Below are 24,480 nucleotides of genomic sequence, written 5' to 3' on the forward strand. Positions count from 1 at the left end.
GTCTGGGTAGGTCTCAAGAGCGACGACAATACGCGATTGTTCTCAGCGTCTGCTCCAGTCCACAGAGATGTCACACTCGAGGACTCTGTAATATAAACTTTAACGGTGGGGGCCATCAGATGAACCAGTTATCCGGTGTGGTGCATTTGTGCGAGTGGATTTCAGTGGATCAAAGTGATGACCAAAACAAAGCAGGTGGTCAGATTTAATGATGAGCACATCATCATTTCCTTCAGTGCCCTAAATTACAATTCACAATAGCTGTTAGCCACTTTCTGTCTTCAACCTTTTACTGGAATTTATTTTCTAAAAATAAAAAATCTTGATGATGCATTGATGATGCTGCAAGAAGTGCATGATTTTATTTTATTTATTTGGGGGTGAAAGCTATGTCTTTTATCAGTTAATACTGTGCATTTAATTGGTTTTAAATTACAGGTTTTGCATGCAATCAGAGTAACACCAAGCAACCAGCAAATCTGATCATCACTTCATAAGTCATGTATAAATATTTTAACAATAAAGTCTCTGACACTTAATAATGCACAGGTGTATCACCAAACATCACTGTTGACTGATAGTAACCAAAATTGTATGGATAATCATAAAAAATATTCTTGTTTTTTATGGGGAGCCAGTGTGAGGAAGTCAAGGTTTTGGTCTTATCTTGGTGTCTGATTGTGTGCATGTCTTTGTGTCCCTGCAGTGTTTCCTGTGTGGCGTGGGATTGGGGCCAGTAGTGGCATTGGGTGGAGCCAGGGCTGGGCGCGCTGCTTGAAATGGGACCCGAACAGAACAGACCTAGCGGCAAGAATACCGGTGTTTGACTACCCCGTGTGGCTCGTCCTCTGCCGTGGGGGGCGAGCCAGGCTCAGGGAAGTTTGTCAAAGAGGGAGGGGTGCCATCAGGCTTCCTGCAGACATGCTTAGCTTCAAACTTCCTCAGCTCTTTGACATCCACCAAGTCCCCAAGGTAAGAAAGTAACCTGGTGTACCCAGGTCCAGTCTGTTAGGACCGTATAACTGATGGGAAAAGGTGGTGGGTTGGTTCTATTCCTTAGATGAAGGTATTCTTAAACTCTTAAGGACTAAGAGGTGAATGTAAATACATATGAGACGAATAATCAGCCCTCCACTCAAGTTTAAAGCATTTGTGGCATTACACAGCATTTCAGAAGGTTAATTGCAGAGAAGCTGCAGTGCTTTATTATTATTATTATTATTATTATTATTATTATTATTACTATAGACATCAGTTATTTGTAGAAGTCTTCAGAAAAATGATTTTGTCAATAGTCGTGTCTATAAAGCCAAGCATCCGTTCTTCTGTTTATGTAATGCATGTTTATTTTTTCTTACTGTCTTATGTAACACCAGGAAACGCTCAGGTTTGTCTGTCAGGATATGACCCGGCCTGACGAATGACTCGAGCCTCAAACAATAGCGATGCCAAGAGATATTTTTATGCTGTGTAGTCTTTCAGTTTGTTCCATGTAAATGAGCCTATGATGCGCTACAGATGAGTTTGCAACCTGTTTTTTTTTTTTTTTATTATTTTTTTGCTGTTCTTGTAGGATGATAATTATTGTTTCATCAGGTTGCATCATTTAATCAATGCACAGGCACAGCAGAGAGTAATATGCTTTAAATAAAGTTGTTTTTTTCTGAAAGGAGGGGGAGAAAATTTATTAATTTGATAAAATAATCAGATTGGTTTGTTTTAGTTAGTTGTAACTAGTTTTAAAACTTTTGAAAGCTCCTAATTGCAATATTTTCACCACACATTTAAAAAAGGACCACAGTGTGCTACACAGAGTCTGAACTGTGTGGTAAATCCACAGACATTTAGGATTTTGTCTCACTTAACCTTAATGATAAATTGCATAATATTATTTTTATACCGCCGTGTTTGTATTTTTACTTCAAGGCTTTTATTTGCTTCCACGATCAGGATTTCATCATGTGATTACCTCCGAACCCTGACCCACTGCACCTTGCAGCCTTGCAGACATACAGCCAGTTTCACAGACGTGCATTAAGCCCAGTCATAGACATAAAGTAAAGAAATCTCAACTGAAAGAAGTTTAGTTTAAGATTAGGCTTAATCCATGTCTCAGAGACTGAGCCATAGTGTATTTGCACACAATGGTTCTGCCATATGAGTGTTAATCTTCACACTTCAGCAGAAAAAAAGTTTGGTAGCTGATTGTGGCTGTGAGCCTGTCAGCAGGAGCCAGAGCCCTGCAGTTCAAGCATCTGCTTTGGCTGCCGTCCTCCCTTCTGTAGTGACCTTATCTCATAAGTGACAAATAGTTTGCATGCAGCAGTTCTGCAGCATGGTTTCCAGCCATGAGTTCAGTGTGTAGACTAAAATTAGGCCCCTGGTTTTCTGTTATTGGAGTTTAAAAAGTTTTTTTTTTTCACATATAAAAACATTAAAAACTGTTGCTGGGATCAGCAACATATACTCCAGTTATATTGTTCTACTTTATTTTTTGAGTTGTGTACAGTCCGGTAATACCTGTAAAAACCGACAGCCTTTAATATAAAGTTCGCTGGGAGCCTGGTGTGATGAATAAAGTAGATCTCAAAAACCCAATCATAACATTTAACGTGTTACCATCGACCTGAACTTTCCCTTCAACTCACTGTAGTCTGTGCTGTACTGTAATCTGTGTGAATTGGCAGTGATATTGGAGCCCTCCTGCTAAATATTTACATAGTTGTCATCTTTGTTTGTCTTAACATCTTTTCCTCTTACAACATCCAGATGGATCCGGTCATGGATGTTTTACCATAAAGAAACAAGTTTTCACTACATACTGTAGTGAAAACAGTGGTGGAACTATATGCAGACACTTTAAGGGGCTAGATAAAAAAATAATTACCACTAGTAAAGTTCTGCTACATATTTTTAACTTTTTTTCTGTAGTTTTTGGTGCAAACTTGGCTTTTGTGGAAATGATCATTGTTTTTGAACGTTTCTTCCACAACAGATCGATGAAAATATAAAAATATCAGCATTTTAATGATGACTATCAAAAGGATCTAATAAGGTTTTATGTTTAGAGGAAAGTGAAAATGAACATTTATTTAATTTAAATACTCATATTGGCCTCAGAAACCCAGCATCATTAGGACTGTAGTGTAACTAAACGATACAGTGGTTCTGCAAACTCTCTGCTTACTGATGAAGTTTGATGATCAGCTTTTCCTTTTCGAGGATTGGCTGAATTTCACACCTGTCACCTGGATTGTCTGCTTGCTCCGCAGGTGTTCAGGGAGGACGGCATCATCTCTGGATACCGTCACCCAAGGAGCTCAGCACTGGACTGTATCCTCAGCAGCTTCCAAATGAACAACGAGACGATCAACATCTGGACCCACTTCCTCCCAACATGGTGAGTTTTGTTTGGTGTCCTTTCATTCACACCAGACTTGAACAAGTCTAGTTATATTCATGATCAAAGCAAGAGGTAAAGTGAACATTTGTCAGCGTTCCAGCTGTGTAAACACGACAGAGTTTCTAAGGATCACTGAAAGTCAGAGATTTAATCTTGAAAATTCTCATAGTGCTGGAGAGAAAAACAGACAGGTGGGGAAATGTGGAGGCTACATCTGGAAAATTCACTAAGTCTGAATCAAAATACACGTAAAGTCAGAGAGCTTTGAAGCTCACAGGATGTCAGAGAGAAGCAGTGACATTGCTAATTAAGAAACACAGTCACAGAGTACTTCTCTGTAGTAAATCTACAACCTGGAAACAGATGCATGTGCCAACATATTACACGGTAGCATCAGTTACATGTACCTGTATGGGGTCACATTTTTGTATATATACATTTTTAATTTGTTAATAAATTTTTGTAGGTACTTTCTGTGGCGTTTCTGCGTTCTCTGCTCTACCCTGAACTTCCTGACTGACAGCTACACCTGGCCGCTGCTGGTGTACATGATGCTCATCTGCGTTTACCCCTTCACGTCCAGTTGTGCACACACCTTCAGCACCATGTCCGCAGAGTCCCGCCACATCTGCTACTTCTTTGACTATGGAGCTCTCAGCCTCTACAGCTTAGGTAAAGAAACCCCCGGTGGTGGAGGCCTAAAATTTCTTCTTAATAATTTCCCCCAGGGATCAATAAAGTATTCTGATTCTGATTCTGATTCTGATTGAAAAGCATTTTTGATGTTATTGTACATTACCAAGAAACAGGACGATCTTGAAATCATAAAGAGGAGTCGGTAGCTCTTTTCACACTCCTCTGAGATCACTCTTTATGACATTCTATTTTGATTGTTTCCCTGAACAGTCCCAAGGGGACACAGTGTGTCATTTTTAAGAAGCACGCCAGCACCGCAGAATCAGAGGGATGTGAAGTCTAACACTACAGTGTCATCACTCTGTGATATTGGCTTTGCTTCTTATACAGACATCAGTTCAGCTCTGTTACCTCCCCGTCTGCCTTTGTTAGATAAAAACAGATGGCCAAGGTAAAAAAAAACACTAGAGAAGACAACAAAAATGTATATATAAAATAAGTAACTACTTAGCAGATCTAAGATAAGATAGAACTTTATTAATCCCTCGGGTGGGTTCCTCTGGGAAATTCGACTTCCAAAAAAAGCACAGCAACGACCGAAGTTACAGTTACAGAACTGTTATATATATGTATGTGTGTGTATGTATATATATATAAATATATAAATACAGAGACAAATATAAATAAAATATACAAAGGGGATAAATAGAATAAATAGGAATAAAAAATAAAAATACAAGTGAAACAGAATGAAAATGTTAACTTTGAAGTAGTTGTGGATTATAAGAAGATTATTTTGTCCCAATTTTTTTTTGTTTGTTTGTTTCTGGGAGACGTTCTGAGCTGTCGCATCCTTTTTACCCATCAGCTGTGAAAAGTTGATGGGGTATTGTCATCATCCTGCTTGGGTGGGAGGCGGGTGGTCAGTGTGGACACTCACCTTTGTGAACAGAAGAAGTTTGGTCAGAGGTCAAGTTTTCTGAAAATCTTGTGACTGTAATGACTCATCAAGGAAGTCACCTAGAATTGATACCAGATACTTGCTATAGCGAGCTATGGTCTTCATGAGTTATTTTTCAGCTTAGGGAGCAGCTACACGCAGCAAGAAATATCATGAGATTTCACTTTAGATTAATGTGTCACATGGTTTTGTGTCATCCTGTCTCAGTTTGAGTTGTCTGAGTTACAGTAAGCTAAAGCTACGTTACTTCTTGGGTCATGCCACCCGAGACAAAGTCTTCTTTCTGAGCAGAGAAGAAGCAGCAGGATGAGCATTTGGAGGTGAGCTCTATCCAGGCTGGTTGTAGGTAGTAAATCTTTGTGCACGGGGGGGGGGGGTTGAATGCAAAAGTCCTGATGCCACAGCGGTGTTTAATGTCTGAGGGTGTATTTTGTTTCTTTAGCGCGTGATAGCGTTACTAGGTAACCAAATATCAACGGAGGAAACAACGTAATGCTCAGAATTTCATCTCTTTATCTTTTCCATCTTTGAACTACGTGAAGGAAAGAGGTTTGTTTATAGACAGTCTCCTCAGTCTCTCCATCTCCTGGTAAATAAATAAATGGTTGTAGATTCCACCTTAAGAAAACAGTTTAAAATGTAACACACAGAATAATTTAGATTTAACGGGTAAAGGCCGAGGTGTTTGAAACACTCCAAACCACAGTAAAGTCAAACAGTTTGAGGTGGTTCTGTTTTATGAAACACATTTAACAGGCTGATCAACCATCATGCATCTCATTAAGGATGACTGCTCCTTTATTAAGGTCTATCCATAATAGTGCATGCGTCCTATACTAAGAGATGAAACGTTGCTTTCTTTCTCCTCTAAACTGTTTGCATGGTAAGTTCCGTTCCACAGTAATATTCAAAGCATTTTTGCTTGTGTTAGCCTTTGAGATTATATGGAAATCAGACATGCCTCACACTCAAAGCACATGGAAACAATGTTACTCTCCTTTCTGCCACTGTCCTGAAAGATGGATTGGGTTTTATGGCTCCAGTATTTGCTTGATTTCATAACCAGCTCTCCTATGAATAGTATTTCCCTCCCGCATGCACCTGCTTTTACAAGGAACTTCCACAAAGAGGGAACTGAACATTCCTGTTTTTTAAGGAAGGTTTGCTTGTTGCGCAGCTGTTCATTTGCAAACTCTTTCCCCACCGCCTGCCTGCATATTTGAGGGTGAGCACATACTAGAGCAGATCAAAAAAATATAATATTGTATTCTTCATGCATTAGTTGTAAATATATCAGGCGTTTGAGAGTATAAATGAACATCATTTTCAGAAGTTTAACATTTTCATTGGTCTTCGGAAATTTTATATGAATCTAAGATAATGAGAAACGATCCATTTACATAAAAATTAAAACTCAAAAGCATCAAATATTTCACCTTATTTTTAATAAATATATAGTATATTCAAATTAACTTAAAAAATAATTTATGAAAAACCGTTCGATACAGTGCTTTCGGTTCGGTACGCATATGTATCGAACAATACAACATTTGTAATTTATTTTATCAATTTTCCTTCTGACGATGCTGTCTGTGTTGAGCGCTCAGTGAATCTGCGTTCGACTACTCCGCCTAGGCTGCACTGTCGAGCGCAGATCCACTGAGCGCTCAACACAGACAGCATAGTCAGAAGGAAGAGCGCAGGGCAAGCTCGCGAGACAGAAGTTAAGCTCTCCTTGCAACATGGACCTCCCCCACTCTCATTCAGATCTGGCGTTTGGAATTATTTTGGTTTTCATGTGACGTATGACCCTGAAAGTAAGCGCGTCATGGACTAAAGTAAAACAGTATGTTGGATGTGCCATGCAATGCTCAATTACATTGGTGTGAACTAGTGTGTTAGCGCAGTTAGCTCGTTAACTGTTAGCTGTCTAGCCCCATGCACGGGGCGATCTGCGGTAGCTGGTTAAAGGAGATTTGCCGTGTTGTGGCGTTAAGGTCATTTCAACGAGATTAACCTGAAAGCACTAGTGGGAACACAACGAATATGACTGCACATTTACGCCGACATCATCCTAGTGCAAAGACAAAAACAACAAGCATGCTACTAACTTTAGCTGAGTCATTTAGACAGCTGTTAGCACATGATTCTCCTTATGCTGCTGAGAATATAGCCCAGAAGAAGCGGATAGTATAGCTTTTATTTTGGAAAGAGGCATTTCTCTGTAATAAACTCTCTTTTCCAAAGATGAGTGATTCCTCAATCAGATACAGGGGACGTCCTGGGGCTAGCGATTTTTTTTCAGACGGGCTACCCTGCCCGTCGGGCTATTGTAGGAAGGAAAAATATATGTCAATGCTTTTGCATTCTTTCGGAAATGTAGCTGGGTAATTATGTCATTGGCATCGGTTAGCCACTGCCAATATGTGACATATTGAAATCGCGTTTGAATTTGCGCTTGTTTTTTTGCTTTCACTTTGCAATTGCACGAACTGTGTATAGAGAGCGACAGCACTGATTGGTGAGTGATGATAATTTGCGCACCAATTCCTCTGACTTTGTCTCATCAATCGTTAGCTTACTATGCAAACATGACAAGTGAAATCTCCCGCAGCTTACACATGTGAGAGGTTGATCGCGCAGAGAATCGCTGAGCATTATGTGAGTGCGTGTGTAAAAGCAGCAGGATATATATTGTAGCGGATCAGGGCTGTTCGGGGTTCTGTTTGTACAGTTATGTTTTGTTTATGTTGCCATAGTGACGGGTGACGCCCTCTCGCTGCGACGGTGTGTCCTTCCGGGGTCAGAGGGCGCCCTGTGTGGTGTTGTTGTTGCTGTGCTGTTGCCGCACTGAGCAGTTAGCTAGTGGCAGTGTTCTTCTGCAGATGTCAATAAACGGCTGTGCTCCCTGGCTAGCTCACGGGACGCAAGACCAAACGATACCTCCGTCTCCTCCTTGTCTGAGCTCGCCACATTGGTGTCAGAAGTGGGATGATGGTGGCACCCCATGTTCTGACCCGAGTGACTTTTACCCCGCCGGTCGTGACCGGCCGGTGCGCCAAAAGAAGGCACCTGGACATTTGCAGGACTTTGTGTGGGGTAATGGGGTCGTCGGGGACGACTGACCCCTTAGGTGGGGGCTATGTAGCGGGTCAGGGCTGTTCGGGGTTCTGTTTGTACAGTTATGTTTTGTTTATGTTGCCATAGTGACGGGTGACGCCCTCTCGCTGCGACGGTGTGTCCTTCCGGGGTCAGAGGGCGCCCTGTGTGGTGGTGGTGTTGTTGTTGTTGTTGCTGTGCTGTTGCCGCGCTGAGCAGTTAGCTAGCGGCAGTGTTCTTCTGCAGATGTCAATAAACGGCTGTGCTCCCTGGCTAGCTCACGGGAAGCAAGACCAAACGATACCTCCGTCTCCTCCTTGTCTGAGCTCGCCACAATATTTTAGTTCTGCTGAGCCAAATAAGACAGGTCAGGGTGAAGAAGTGACAGCCAAAGAAAAACTTACCACAAAACGGAAAAGTTATGACAAATCAGACTATAAGGCAAAAAGAAAGTGCAGCTTTATGGTTTCATGGACAAAAGAATTTCTGTGGCTGCAATATGACAAGCGAAATAACCAGGGCTGCACATAAGTGGTCCGCAGGTGCGCATTCGCTGTCAAAATAAAAAACGGGCACAAGATAAGAAGTTGCAACGCGTGTTTGCATACATAAGATTTTCAGGAGGAGGACAGACATTTGTTTAGAACTCTAGAAGCTCCTTTAAGCAATTACTGTGATGTTCCTCCAATTCCAAAGAAATGTCAGGAGTCCGAACCACGAAAGAAGCGCGTATTCTCGGAAAAGTAGTTGCAGGAGGTGAGCTGGCTTCATACAAATGATGAACGCACAGAGATGTGGTGCGGAATGTGCCGTGAAAATTTAATAAATGACAAATTAAAAAGGCATGAACATTTTTTTTATATCGAAAAAATATCGAACCGTGACACCAAAGTATTGAACCGAACCGAACCGTGAATTTTGTGTATTGTTGCACCCCTAGTATATATGTGTGTATATATATATGTATATGTGTGTATATGAGATCTCTGTATAGAATCCCACCAGCCAAACCAGCAGTTAAACATTAACTGAGGCCCTCTTAGAAGTCCTGGTTTTTTGGGGGGGGTTGGCCCATGGCTGGCTCACTAGTAATCTACCACAAAGCTTCTTAGGGCCAAGATTTACCCAGTTTAAAATGCTCAAAAGTCCATCTCAGGAATAAGATCAGCAGGCGGTGTCACTGCAGGACAAAAAGAACACAGCGCACACTCGGTGGTCGCAGGTAGAGCTTTGATTGTGGCGTTTCTCCAGAGAGAAACATCAGAGCTACTTATTTGGGTTACAAGTCCCACGTATATTATGCACTGTTTTTCTGCTTCATATAAGAGTCTTTGATTTTAGTTAACAGCCTCATTTAGTTTCAAAGATCTCTATGACATGCTTCCCTTTCTGCTTTGATCTTTTTTTTTTTTTAAGTAGAAGTCACCAGTGTAATATTAATTAATAAAAAAAACTATTTGTAAAATGCTAATTTTCTTTCTTTGGTGACCCCCCCATTGTTTTTGTTTGTTTGTTTTTGTTTGTTTGTTTGTTTTTTAAGACACTGTAGCATAAAGTTGCAGCTTTCAATTTTTTTGTGTGCTTTGAATCTATTCTTGAATTTTGGGGGGGGGGAAACGTCACAGGTATTTTGAGGATTAATAACAACATATTTAAAATAAAAGTTTCACTGTCTCAGTTTCTGTAGCTGAAATTCTTTGTCTGACATTATTGTCCTGCAGTCAGAATGAAATATGTTTATTTATCAGCTGTTAGTTGTTCAGGCTTCTCTCGGGTCAGTTGATGTAATAAATATTTTTAATTTCCTGTTTTAAATCAGGATGTGCCATAAGCTACGGATACTACGTCATGCCAGAGTGTTGGGTAAACACTTGGCTTCATCAGCATTTTGTTCCCATTGCCATCGGAAACACGGTGTTCTGTACCAGCCTGTCCTGCTATTCCAGGTAAGAAGCTGATGTTTACATCCTCTCTGTCCTCAGGCTTGCTTAGAAAATTCAACTTTGAGCATCCTGCATCTTACAGTCGTGCACAAATCAAGGTAAATAAGCCTTGTGAGTTTAAAAACTTGGATGTCAGAGTTTGACTGAATGTAGCTCACTTCTGTGGAACAATAGATTTCCAAATAATTGTTTGCTCCTCCTGTAGCAGCCATTTTTTTTGTGTGTTGTTACCTTATGTGTGCTGCTGAGGGTCACTTTTAGTGTTTTTACAGCATGGTGTGTTTATGGGACTGTATTTAAGCTAGACACATGTACTTAGCGTCAGGTGTTGTTGGTCGGAAGGATCAAACCGTTTGTGTGATTTTATGTAAAATGACGTTGGATACTAAGTACTGTTGAACAACAAATACAAACGATGGAATCCAATAAAGTTGTTAAATGGACAAGATAAGTACAGCTGGAGTTATTGGACTGTGACTATGGCGAACACCACAGTGGCTTCAAGCGTAGGCTTGCCCTCGACACCTTCCTTGCACCAACAGTTTGCCTTAACTCCGTTTTTTTTCATGTGTAGTGTACTGGTATGTTTAAAGAAAGAGGTATTTCAGGAAATTCAGTGATCTATCCTGTGTACAGTAACAAAGCAAAATAGAAGTCGTCCATGCCTGCGGCCCAGCTAAGGAACCACCTGCAAAAGCCAAATATTTAGAATTCAGAATAGTTTATAGGACTTTTAAGGCTGGTACTCCTGCCAGCTCAACAGTGCGTGCTTGAAGGGAGAGCTCCCCCTTGGGCTTTCATCTTATGAGAAGAGTCTATAATGAGAATAGTTTAGTTTACTTAGGTTGTCTTCCTCTCATACTGACAAATCCTGCATCTGCATGGAGTTTGCATTGGTTAAATACTACAAATATTTTAGTGAACCGTGTCCAAAACTCCTGAACTTTATCAGGACAAACTTCAGAAGGGTCACACTGAGCAAGTGACCCTCCCCCATTTTGCATCCTCAGCGCTTTGGTGTCTTTTAAGTCAAATGTAAACGGCCTGATCCTAATCTGCAACAGTATTTGATTTCTGTATTCTTTCAGTGTCGTGAACGCAGGGTGCACCAAAGCCAAGGAGTAATATGATCAGAGGGACTTACTCTTGCATAGCTGTAGGGCTTACATTAGCTTCTCGACAGGTTGGGCTGAGACGCGTTACTTTGAAAGGCAAGGAGATGACAAAGTGAAATGATCGCTGCCCTCTGCTGGCCTCCGCAGGTTCCTGGAGTTGCAGTTCCCAAAGAGAAGTAAAGCCCTTCGGACCATAGCATTTGTCGTCCCATTTATTTTTGACACCGTCCCTCTGGTTTACAGGGTAAGTCACGTTAAAGGAGACCGAAAAGTGAAGTGATGGTGCTCACACTCTCTCAGCTCACAGACTTTCACTGTTTCTGACTTTCTACAGCATTTCTGTGTTCAGATGTTTTATAAAATCAACAAATATATAGTCTTCTTTTACTCATCAGCTCAACTCGTACTCGGTTATACCATAGCACCATACACAAAGGTGATGATTCCTTTTATTAATTAATGATCGATATGAAAGGCTGGTCCTGTTCGCTCTGCTGGTCTGTGCTTTCCTCCTGTTTCATTTTTAGGCCTGGCACCAGTGAAAAAAGAGAGAGAAGGGGGGGGGGGGGGTTATATTGGAAGATTCTCATCTTTTTCATCTCGTGAAGGTTTTATTTTATTTCTTTGACACTACAAAGGAGCTGGAAATTGGAGGAAAACCACAGAGTGGGAGTTGCAGACTGTGTGATGTGTTTGTCGTTTCTGTATATATCTGGAGGCAGTAGATTCTTCTCTATATCAAGCTGCTGAGTAATTGAGTTCACAGAGTTTGCTCTGACATCTGAAAGGAAGAAAGTGGCGTATAATACACTTGCATAATTGCATTCTTCTCTTACTTAATTTGACCTTAATTTCCACTCTGAACAAGTATCTTTTTCAAAAGCCACAGCTTGTGTTGGTCTGTTTGTTTGTGTCATTACATAAACGCTGATAAGTGCCACTCTTTAATAATGTAATCGGACTTTGGTTCACTATCCCAGAATCTGATTTCCTTTGTTTATCTAATACAAATGTTTGCCATCAGTTAATTCCCCTAATCACTACACTATTCCTCATTAGTTTGTGCATTATGCAAGTCACTTTTCTGTCTGGGTCAGTAATGCTCCGACAATCAGTGTTAATCTGTGTTTAATCCAATAATAGAATCGTTTTTTTTCCCCCTGTGTTTAGATTCTTCTGTGCTGCGGTGGAAGCTGCAGTCCAACCGGCGCCTTGTCCAATCACTGTTACCACCTCCTCTTCGCCTTCCTCACTTGTTTTCTGTTTACCGCCCACCTCCCGGAGAGACTGGCCCCGGGGTGCTTCGACTACTTCGGTACGTCCTTTGGTGGCGCTCAGTACAGCTTGGAACACACTTTCGAAACTTAATGCCAGTTAAAAGACGAAGAAAAATAACCAAATGAGTCTCATTCAAATTCAAGTGCACGTACAAAAGCTTTTGAAGTTTTAGAAGCCTCTGTTTTCATTGAGTTCGCTCCAAGATATGAATACATGTAAGTTTATGAACAATAGTTTGGGAAAGGCCTTTGGGAGGGTCAGCGTTATTCTCTAAGCACCGTGTTCTTTAGTTTGGCCTCCGTGTGGGACTGCAACGCTTACATTTGCCTTCTATTGTCTTTGCTTGTTTTTGAATGTTTTCCCTGCTGGTTGCTGCACAATTGCCGCTAAATAATGGCTCGATATCAAACAGGCTTTGGAATGATGGTGTGTAAACCTGCGCAAACTTTTCTTTGCTCGGTGGATTGTTTTGTTTTCTCTGGTGAGGTTTCACACAAGTGTCATTGTTTCAAACGCCTCTGAAGGCGGACAAAAAGCTGCTGCATTTGTTAATCTTTGAAAAGAAGAGATTTTTAAAGATTTGTTTATTAGGAAATGGTGCTTAGATATTTCTGTGAAGGTTCTCAGTCATCCAGGTCATCGTAGTCAAAGGAGCTTGCAAAGAAAAGCGTCTGGACTTCTTTAAGTTGCTTGAAGACGTTTCACCTCTCATCCGAGAAGCTTCTTCAGTTCTAAGGTCAAATGGTGGAGAGTCCCAGATATAAACCTAGTGGGAGTGACCCCCCACAGAGGGCCAATGTTCACATTTTGGACAGAGAGGACAGATGGTTTGAAAGAGGAGTGAAAGAAGCCATCTATGTCCACTGTGAGCGACCATCTTTGAACAGAGGCGGGGTTTACGACACCAACTCTCTGCCATCTATAATCCAGTTTTGAGATCCCTTCCCAGACGCCTTAACGCCCACTCACATCCTGGGCCATCTGACCTCAGGCCCATGATAAGGTGGGGCCAGGTTTCACAATGAACACACCCGAAACTCTGGCTGATTGGGACCCACGCCCAGTTTCCCACCTTGGCTCAGGCGATTAGAGGATCATCAGGGGGTCCTTTTGTCCCTCTGTGGGGGGTCACTCCCACTAGGTTTATATCTGGGACTCTCCACCATTTGACCTTAGAACTGAAGAAGCTTCTCGGATGAGAGGTGAAACGTCTTCAAGCAACTTAAAGAAGTCCAGACGCTTTTCTTTGCAAGCTCCTTTGAGTACGATGACCTGGATGACTGAGAACCTTCACAGACACAAAGCTTCAAACCACATCAAAAACCCAGTCTAAGCAAACGAGGATTACTTTAAACTGTGAATAATTCAAAGCTGCTCTGGATAGTAGCGACGCCATAGTTTTACTGTTGGACTCGCCCATTCAGTTCGGCGACTTGACTCGACTGTTTTTGTTTCATCTTTCCTTCCCAAAGGCCACAGCCACCAGCTCTTCCACGTCAGCGCTGTGGTGGGGTCCCACTTCCAGATGGAGGGTGTGATCGCAGACATGACATCGCGGAGGACGTGGCTCCTGAACCACGGAATGATGCCATCTTTTCTTGGGACCATCGGGGCACTCGCCATCAGCCTCGCCATCAACCTCGGAATAATCGGCATTTTCAGCGCCCCGCTGCTCTGGAAACCGTGCCGCAGCCCCAACCAGCCACACTCATCCACCTGCGGGTGCAAGGAGCAGTGAGGGCGGGGCGTTTTCCGCCTCATAAAAGCTGATTCGCTTTCCAAAGGAAAGGTTCAGCGGTTTGTCTGTCTCAGCAACTACAGTTGACAGTAGTGCTTGTTTAACACCTTTAGTTTCTCACTTTATATTCCATGTCCCGGCAGCGTTGCACGTCTGACGTGTTCGTGTGTTTACGCAGAAGCTGAGGACCCAGACACGGTTATCAAAGCCTTTTTCTGGTGTTAATGGAAGTGAGGCTGAAAACACATCTACCAATGATTGTTTGTTTTTATGCTTCTCATTGCTGACTTATATGAAAAAGGCTCTGGGTTGAAGGAAGCAAGCTGTGGTAACACGACACCTAAGTGCCTGTTTGCAGTGGATCACTACAAGCTTCAAACTGGAAACAATGTCACAATTTGCAGGGATTCTTTTTTTAATTAACAGCGTCAGAAACTCTGTTTCTGTTATTCAGTGATTATTGAAATATTCTCTGTAACTGGACACATTGGTCAGTGAAGTTGTCCTGTGCGTTAAAGCAGCATGGACAACACATGTTCACCTCTTCATAACGTGATGCAGACTGGATTGCCGGCTCTTATATATCTACCTATTGATTCCACTCTGACTGGCATTGATTTGCAGACCAGTGTGGTTCTCTTTCTGATTGCCTGCCTTTATTATGAACCCTACAATCTGCCACAGGTTACAGTGCTGCGGTGATTAAAAGACAGGTACCATTTTTATAACCATTTGGTGTTCCCATGGCAACACTATAGTGGCCTCATGCCCCCTGAAGGTCTTCAACAATTTTATGTTCTGAGCAAATGGCACCATTTTACCTTTCCATCACGTCTCATAAGATCCACTCTGAACTATCAGGTAAAGCGGGGAAAAGCACTTAAAATTACAAGCAAAAAATAAATACATAAATAAAACCAGTTTGTAATATTTCGAATCTGGAGAAATTTCCAGCATGTGTGGTTTATAATAACTACTGGTTGAATTAAGAGGAATGGAGGGAGGAGAGATGTATAGTTAGCTAGCCATAGCCTGGGATGATATTAATGTGGGAGCTTTGTGTTGTTGCAGTATCTGGTGGACTTTGCAAACTATTAACCTTTCCTATACTTTAGGTATCTTGTGACCATTTACCACTCTTCTATTTATAGAATATTTATTGCTTGTTGTAGCTGCATTAACGGAAAGGAAGACAGTTTATTTTTTGTTTTTGTATCAGATAGGTGAGCTAACAATAACACTGAAAAGAAGGCCCATCTTATCAAGTAGTTTTGACCATTATTGGGACTCTAAACTGCACTTTGCAGGACCATCTAGATATGGTTTTGTGTGAGCTTCGCAGTTTTGGAGATATCTGCTGAAAAGTTCTCTGCCTTGTCTTGATAAACTGACTTCATATTTGCCTCGTTGTGCTCAGAAATAACTCAGCTGTAATTGTCTCTTTCTAGAAATCACGCCCCTGCAAAACGTTTCACACAGGAACTATTTTCTTTCTGCTATTTTCTACATCTGGTGCTCGTTAACAGAGCTCAGCTGAGGGGTGAAGAGGTCGGTGTTTATACAGTATCACAAACGCACGCTTCCCATCATGGGTGTAGCTTGTAGCTGAAAGAAAGTAGTTCTTACTGTCCTGTAAAACTGGCCACGGCCGTTATTACTGACTAAAACGAGAAAAAAAGAACATTTATTTAACGTCATTTAAGCAATATTTAGTGATTGCAAAACTAAAAAGTCTCTCATTTTAGTCTTTAACAGTGAAATTTGTCACAGGTGTTTCAGTCTTTGGTGTTGACGTGTGTGAGTCAACAAAACCAACAAAAACCAAACTGAAAGCAGATCATCTCTGAAATCTAACTGAAACTGAAATGAAGTGAATTTAAAACTACAATTTCTCTATTTATTTGATTATGATTTGTAGAAAGAGACAGTGCTGCTCAGTTTTCAAAGTATATTTTTTGTGTAATTCAAGCACAAAGCGGCGAATGCCAGTTGGTTCCAGCAGATTTAAGAGAAGCTAATATCTCCAAAACTGGGCCTGACAAATGCAAATAAATTGTATTGCGGCCCCCTTTTTTTTTTTTTTTCTCTTTTGTTCCCAAATAATTTTCAGCCTTTTTTTGACAAAAGGGGGGGGGGGGAAGAAATGAGCTGCAGCTGTTGTTATTGTTGTTGTTTTTTTGTTTGTTTTTTTTAAAAAGGCTATTTTGGATATTTCTCACTTGTGTAAAGAGAAATTTACTCCCAATAATGCACAAAAAAACTTGATAAGATCCATTAATCCAACAAGTCATTAATCAACATATAAGGTCGCATAATACTGTTATATAATACAGGATTGAAGCTGGGTCTTACGTTACTAAACCTCTCAGTTGTAGCACTGATGCTCGTCGTGCTTGTACTGTATTAAACCCATTGTTGAGCATTTTTATGGGACAGATTTACATCATCATTACTTCATCATCGCCGTTTACACACACATCTTTTAACACTCGTGGTGGAGAAGTTGATCAGAGGGCAAATGTATGTGATATTATAGGACTGAGGTGTGTTACAGGTCCATGTCGGACGCTGAAGTAGAAATGTCGGCGGCGAGTGTGTAGAATCACAAAGCGCACACACACATTTATATTAGAGCACTTGTTTTTAAGATGTGTTCGAGGTCAGTGTGCAGAGTATAAAGTCACATCTTCCTTTCCATGGCAGACACTGCCATCGGTGTTCCTTTGTTTTATCTCCTCCCCTGCCAGGCGTGGATCAATTTTATTTTCTCTACAGGCGTCATCTTACAGCATTCCTCTGTTTGAGCCTCTTGATTCTTGGAATTGCATCATTACCGACTTAATGCGATTCTACTAGACTTGTCTGGAAGCCTTTACTTCTGAGCTGGTGTTTGTCTGGGGGGAATTTTCGTGTCATCTTACTCATTCGCAGCCGTTTACTGTTTGCAGACGTGCCAGAGTTCTAAAACTCAGTCATGCTCACGTCATCGTTGTTTTTTTGTTTTTTTTCAATCTGCACTTATTTGACCAACGTATCAATGATTTCTCCAGACCAGATCACGGTTACCCTCAGGGCGATAACAGCCGGAAAAGTGAGCACTTGTGGCATTTTTCTAAACACTTTATGGATGGATGTTGAGTGATGAGAAGCGCAAAGACAAGAGTAGGAGGAACCATTGAATTTTAAAAAAGAGGGGCAAAGTTATTGGTGCCTTTTTTTTTTTTTTTTTTTAATGTTTTATACAAGTTTTTCTTTTGATACAAAACACAAACTACTCTTGAAATGTATAAATCCTTATTTGTTCTTTGCCGTGTGTAATTTGTAATTTGCTGCTTTGTTCTACTAGATTTGTGTAATAAATGAAACCTTTTATAAATGGAATTATTGTATGGAGTGATATCAAAAAGCAAACTCTTTTCTTTTCTTTTTTTTTCTTTTTTTTTCAGTAATCTGATTTCACTTAATGTAACAGTGGAAACTGTACACAAAAGGACTTCCCACATTACCCAGTAATCTGTTAAATATATGCAACTGGTCACTGTCTTTATTCACAATTTGTCTTTTCTCGATGAATGACTGCAGATCCTCACTTCAACGTTTGTTGGAATCAGAGCAGTGTGCCTGACTGGCCAGCAGAGGGCAGAACAGTACAGCAAACACATCCTGTTAAGTTTGAGGTGCTCGTCGCTGCTGAGCAGCCTTTATCTGTAAAGAAATGAACCGCAGGCTCAGAGGGAACATTTGTCTGCAGGAAAAACCAGCTGCTGGACGAGAAAATCTGCAGACTTCAAAATGTATTTTGAGTGTTGTTGTTGTTGGAGTCTCAAACCCCCTCACAGAGGTGATGCGTTTGCTTTTAAAAGCCTTGAATTGAGGGTCAATAATAATAAGACCTTTTAAATGTGGGGATGTGAAATAGTTGTGCGTAGCCATTTGTAAGTGTGAATATTTTTAATCTGCAGATTATCTCACATTACTTCTTCTCAGGTTGTGCAGGTTTCTTCTGCTTTGGTTTGATTCACTAAATCATTTCTCTTCCTGTTCTCTAATCTCTCGCTGCAGGATGGACGGTAAAGCATGTTGAGTGGTTTATTATTAGCAGTAGACCAAAATGAATCGGCACCACCATTATCATGAAGAAATAATTACCATAAGAAATCAATATCCTGTATACATGCATTATATGACTAGGTGGAAGATTGAAAAGGAAAGTATCCTGCTGCAAAGCTCTAATAGGACTTCCATTTTAAAAATGGCCTCATTTCCAGCTTTTATTATACTCATATTCCACATCCAACCAAGGTGGAGCCTCGAGTGCTTATTAAAAAGGTTCATTCTGCAACCACAAATGGAGTCCTTAAGGATAACAGGGACAAGTACTACAGAGTGTACTAATCCTATCTCCCCAGAATCTGCTTGTAAGACACTACAAGAAACAATGAGCCAGACACAGGTCCAAGTGTTTTTCATCCCCCTCCCGGTACGCCAGAGGAGGTCGAGAGAAAGAAGGGGATGATAGCATTACTCACAATCCATTACCACTCCCCGGAGGCGCTCTGCATACGAAGTGATGGAGCGAGGGAGGGTGGTGGTGGTGATGAAGGAAGGGGGCAAGGCAGAGCGATGAAGAGAAAGAGAGAGAAAGAGAGAGTTGGGTTTTGGAGGGTGTTTGTTTGCTGGAGGGCCCGCGGTAAAGCAATATGAAACTTGATTATTCCTTTTCAATAACCGTCTGCTGAGCATCCCGTGGAGACGTCGCAGGTTGCTGATTAGTTCGTCAAAATAATAGAAGGCTCTTGAATAGCCTTGTTAAGATGTCTAACTTTAAGTACAGACAAGAGTCCAAATCATTGTTCAGTTCAGCATACGATAATGATGGATTGACTGATGCAGAGGGATGTTCCTGCGAACACTGCAGCCTCGTTTTTTTAATCAAGTTTGTTTATTTTTAAGGGCAGACAATATACAAAGTGCTGGAGTAACAATACATGAAGATATATATATATATATATATATATTTTGTTTTAGACATTAATACAGAGTATATACACTCAGTATGTACACTTAAAGGCATCGCAGGGGTTTACACACCCGGTCTTTCACCCTCTCAATGCCCCATTTGGTGGAATGACAAATGTTACGGTGGTGGGTTCACCTCCAGTTTCACTTTCAGTGCCATCTGTCCTTCTCCTCCTGGAGTCTCGCTTTAACCCATCTGTTACCTCTCGGGGTGTCACCTCCCCACCAGCTTGCCCCCTTACCGAATTTCACTGCAGCACTTTGATTCTGAAGGTCGTTACAGTAGCATGTTAAACATGGCTGATCTGTCCAAAATCCGCTCCTGAGCGAGTCCCAATAGCGGCCGCAGGCTGAAAAGTCGCTCTTTGGAAGTTCATATTTGACAGTAATTAAATGTAAACACAGTCGTTGATATACCAGGAAACGTTTTCACTGCTAACGTCTGACATCTTGTTCTTCTTTTTTTTTCTGAAAAATATTCATATGATACACTCAATCTGACACGTGAGAAACAAAGTTTGGCTGTGACTATCTTATATACATCAATGAAAGCTTTTTTTCTTTGTTTTCTTAATAACCCTCTATATCAAAACTTATCCAAAATCAGTGACGGTACTATACAAATGACTATCTGCTGTACTAAGATCTGTAAAACGAGTTTTTGCTTTCTAAACCAACACAAGCACGTCAGCTAAAAGTCATTTAAAATGTGTCGCAGCTCAGCTGATGAAGGGACTCCAGACACCATGTGGCAGTAGATTCCCAGCAAGAGCCTATGCAGTTATTTTAGTTCTTATCCATGCACGCTCCTCCATCAGACTGATCCCACCTCAGATAAACATTAAACACTTTGGTAAACATGTGACAGGTTTCCAGAGAAGGACGGGGCAGTAACCAGTTAAGGGGTCAAAGTCGAGCTAGAATGAGGCAAAACTGCAGCCAAAAAGGTCAAAGCAGATGTTACTGCCCACGAAGCATCACAGCTGGAAAAGCAGAATGCAGTTGAACTTAAATGAGTAACAGACTAAAGTTTTATATCTCAAATCAAAAATCCAACCTCCCCAGCCTGGTTGGCCCTCGGCCCTTCTAGCCCAGGATATCCAGGTAAACCGGGGGGTTCTTGACCAGGGCCAGCAGACGGCTGTGGATGTCCTTCATGACCATCCTCTGCTGGGGCTCTCTCTGCCAGCAGCCCTGCATCAGCAAGTAGACCTCCTTCGGGCAGGTGCGTGGCCTCTCCAGTTCCCGTCCCTGTGTGATGCATTCAATGGCCTGTGGAACAGGAGGGAAAAATACATTTTTTAATGGCCAGAATAAAAGACGCATTCTTAATCTGTTCTCAGGGCTTCTGTTCACATCGTCTTATTAATGGGCTTTCTAATGGAGTTAGAGCCTACCAGTCCTTTATATCTGAGTCTGATCTAAAAGTTTCACATCAAAAATGAGCAAAACCTTTTTCTTCAGTCATTAATGTTGAGCAGGAAGCAAAGTCTGCAAATGAGAGAAGTTTGACTGCTATAAAGCCTGAAAGTTTTTTAAATACATGCTTACTGCTGTAAAAAGGATCACCTTTTTAAAAATGAACCAAAATGCAACTTAAAATGTAAAGTTTGTTAAATTTATTTCACACACTGAGTACAAGAAACCAGCTTCTGTATGTGAAGGTTCTGTGTTGCATTCACCCATCCAACACAAAGCACAACAATGTGATTGGTCCATTTGTTGTTGTCAGAAGAACAACACAGTGACGTCGCAGCATCATCATCTTTTAGCACCAGTAATTCACTCAGTGAGGGCAGTTTTCTTGTAAATCAGCACCGTGGATCCACTGGCTGCATCGACTCGCTTCCAGCATTGAACATGAAACAAGAAAGCTAACAAAAGCAGCCTGATCAGACATTACAGATCCCATTCAGAAGAAACGTGGGGTTAGAGAATTAATGAATAACATGCTATTAGAATAGTGAGGTGGGCAGGTGGTGGATGTTTGCAAAAGTCTACAGCTGTAAAGCAGGAGGGAGAAGTTGTTTACAGCAAAGTTTAGTTGTTGTTTCTTGTTTAATAGTTTCTATTTAAAAAGAAACAAGCGGTGATGACATGTACTGAGAAGTTTTTTTATACACATAAAAAATTAACCTGTCAACATTGTGAGGAGGGCAGAAGCTATAATATCTTTTTATATTTATCTGTCCAACGCTGATGCAGCTCTGGTCTTGGTTTTTATTTGTTAAACCAAGAAAATCTTTCTCTGACAGTCAGGGCTTCACCTGAATACAGCTGAGGATAACAATTATCTGTATGGTGCTAAAAGCACTAAAAACATTTTAAACTCTAGCACTAAGTGTCCTTGGTACTCCCTCCAAACCTCGAGCATGCAAGCACACATTTAGTCTCTAAATGAAATGTTTATGCTGCTCGGTTTATTGCCCAGGATGACAAAGCATCGTTCCTGGAAAGACACGCTGTTTGTTTTTTTAAGTTTAGTACTTCAAAGATGCAAGGCCCTTTTGTAGAATTACTCCGTACTAATAAAAGTTGACCAGTGAGGGTCGTCAGGAATCTCTATGTTTGAAGTTATTATCTTTGTAAGGAGCTGTTAACAATATTAAACATGGCTGTTCATTGCCAGAGTCAAGTTAAATCCTATTTTCAGACCTTTATTTGGTCAGAATGTGAAAATAAGTTCGGATGTAAAACAAACAGAATGCAGCTTTAAATCAATGAAAGCTTATATTTAATTGAAGATACAACTGAAAGTGCAACTCGTATCAACTGCATCACCTCATAGTAAGCTTTTGTGAGCTGAGGAGATCAGTTTCTGTATTTCTGAAAGTTAAATGTGTTTGCTCTCTGTAGGATTTGAGCTGAAAGGAAAGCAGCCTTAAAGGATCCGTCTTGGTGTTTTAAACTTGCATTTGTGGGTGATGTGAAAAACTGTGTTCACCCACAAAGGTTTTCAGATATTTGCCATCTGAAGGTCATTTATTCAGCCTCATCACTTGCAGAGACTTCTCTGGATTCTCTGATGCTTTAATAATAACAAAAGACAGAGGCATGTCATTGTTAGGCTGTGAAACTATTTTTCCACACACGTCATTTACACAGCACTGAAACTCCAACTGATGGAGAAAAGGAAAGATTCTCCTCTGTGAGATGTATCCTTGCATTTTATTTTTTTAAACACGTTACTGTCATCAGATTTAAATATTTAAATATGAGCATTGAATGCTTTGTAATATATAGAGTCGGGGGTTAGATGCTTTGGTAGTCAGTGATAATAACTGGAAAATAAATAAAGTTAAAATACCACAAAGTAGAAACTTACATTTGAATATAGTGAAAGGACCATAAAGAAAAAGACTATTATTCAGTATTACAGCATGGATGTGTACCTGCATGCTGCAGTTGGTAAAACTATTTTTAATAACTGTATACACTGCCTGAAAAATACAACAGCTGATAGACTGATGTTTATAAAAGTTAGTAATAGCAAAAACATTCAAACAAAAAAACCTTTGAAGAGTGAGATAAATGTAAACCTTATAAAGCAAACCTTAAAAGAGCATGCAATAGATTCATTCACGGAGACTTTCTGAACCACCAAATATCTATGTGCTGCACCAAGGACAATATGTTTTAATAAACAGCACAATAACCTCACTATCTACAGATTCACAAATATGTGTCAATTAGCTGTGACCTCGCAGTCAAATGAGAGCCACCGAAATATGAACAACCTCCAGCTCCGACACTAATCGCTGCAATGACTGATTCAGTTCACACGCTCTTGTTGCTTAGTGGATACATCACTGTCGAGGATAAGAGAGAGGATTTCACTGTGCTCTGCGACTCTCTTCTTCATTGTTAACCTCGGCCTGATCCGGTGATCACAAGAGGCCTGTCGCTGCTCAGCCACTTTGCACCAAAATGGCCTATCAATCAGAACGCAGACTCATGCTGTCCGCCGCCGTCACAGCCTGTCACGTCAGTATTTTGGGATGATTTATTTCCACCACTGACTTATTAGGCAACATGATAATTTTACCTGTCCTTCATTGGACGAGACGGATTAGGTTAACGAGGTTACGGCTCATTAGCCAGGGGCAAAAATGAAAGCCAATGAGATTAGAATTGAGTGCAAAGGAAAAGTGATCTACCCTTCTCTTGAAAGGAGAGAGGGCTACAGACTGTAATAGCATCACTGTGGTCACAATGGAGTCCCACTTCTTGGTGCTTGAGCTGAAAAGGCTAGACTGGACCGCCCTTAATTACTATGAATTTATTGATTAGTTTAAGAGCACCGGGTAAAGTATCTGAGACTGTAGTGAAAATGTTTTGTTTTGCAAGTTTAAATTATGTGAAGGCACCAAAACATTTCAGGCTGCTATTTACAGAAGTATTTGCATTAGCGCATGTTCAAGAATGAAGTTACTTCAAGCTGACTTCATTTATTAAAAGAACAAAAGACTCAACAAATTATTTACAAACTCCACACAACAGTGAGAAAAGTTCTTTCTTATGCTCTGATTAAACTTTATATAAACATTGTCTGCCTTTTTTACATCTGCAAGTACGAACCACGACGCAAACTACAATTAGCTTGACTAGCTTGTTACCTTGTTGTTAGCTCGTTGACTAGCTTACCTCGTTTGCTTGTTAAAAAAAAGTGTAACAAAGGAAAAGTAGGCTGTCAAGTTGTGCATAAGTGAAATCTTTTTAAAGATTTCAGTTAACTATTTTTCTGTATCCTACTTAATGTTGCTTGCTAGTATATGCTATTAGCAGCACAGTCAGAATTTAAATTAAACATGTTTTCCACAACATGCCGACCACCACTCATGCAGTTTGTTTTAATTGTTTTGACATTATCTTAAGTTGCATCAAAATAAATAGTTGAAATCAAGAAATGTAAGCACAGTGTTGAACTCGAGGCTAAAAAAGTGAAATACTAAAGCCTGAACATGCAGCAAGGAAGCACTCTGCAGAAATCTGGACCTAGCAACTCTTTCTGGGCAAAGCTACATACATTTACACAAACCACATAAAAAGGATATCCAGTTTATGTCCAGCAGTCGTGCATAGATCATAATCCTTAAAAATAAAGCAATCGGTGAATCCTTGAGGGGTAATAACTGCAGTGAGTGATTTTTCTTTGCTACAAAAACTTTCACATATCATTTTTGGAAACATTTTTAACATTTGGTAAAATTGCTCATTTGAAATCCGACGGAAAATTAGAATGGAGGAGTGATATGATGTGCATGTCTGCATATAAAACATAACGTTCA

At 40.6% G+C, this 24,480-nt stretch overlaps 2 protein-coding genes across 3 annotated transcripts in view; one reads left to right on the forward strand and one right to left on the reverse strand.

The window, feature by feature from the left end:
* paqr6 (progestin and adipoQ receptor family member VI) overlaps positions 1-17,554 on the forward strand; it is a 31,497-nt gene extending 13,943 nt beyond the window's left edge. For both annotated transcript variants that reach the window (XM_085292643.1, XM_085292644.1), the window contains exons 2-8: positions 707-972; positions 3,273-3,400; positions 3,870-4,075; positions 9,919-10,045; positions 11,305-11,401; positions 12,328-12,472; positions 13,908-17,554. In XM_085292643.1, the coding sequence (XP_085148769.1) occupies positions 707-972; positions 3,273-3,400; positions 3,870-4,075; positions 9,919-10,045; positions 11,305-11,401; positions 12,328-12,472; positions 13,908-14,173 (1,235 nt within the window). In that variant the 3' untranslated portion in view covers positions 14,174-17,554. The remainder of the gene's footprint in view (positions 1-706; positions 973-3,272; positions 3,401-3,869; positions 4,076-9,918; positions 10,046-11,304; positions 11,402-12,327; positions 12,473-13,907) is intronic.
* Positions 17,555-19,190: 1,636 nt separating this feature from the next.
* Positions 19,191-24,480, reverse strand: part of ntrk1 (neurotrophic tyrosine kinase, receptor, type 1) — a 50,691-nt gene continuing 45,401 nt past the window's right edge. Inside the window, exon 17 of the mRNA XM_085292642.1 lies at positions 19,191-20,464. Within this exon, the coding sequence (XP_085148768.1) occupies positions 20,279-20,464 (186 nt within the window). The 3' untranslated portion in view covers positions 19,191-20,278. The remainder of the gene's footprint in view (positions 20,465-24,480) is intronic.

This window comes from Mchenga conophoros, linkage group LG11 (genome assembly GCF_057382185.1).
Source record: "Mchenga conophoros isolate Kocher_MC1m ecotype Shallow Benthic linkage group LG11, M_conophoros_male_GT1.1, whole genome shotgun sequence".
Lineage (NCBI taxonomy): Eukaryota > Metazoa > Chordata > Actinopteri > Cichliformes > Cichlidae > Mchenga > Mchenga conophoros.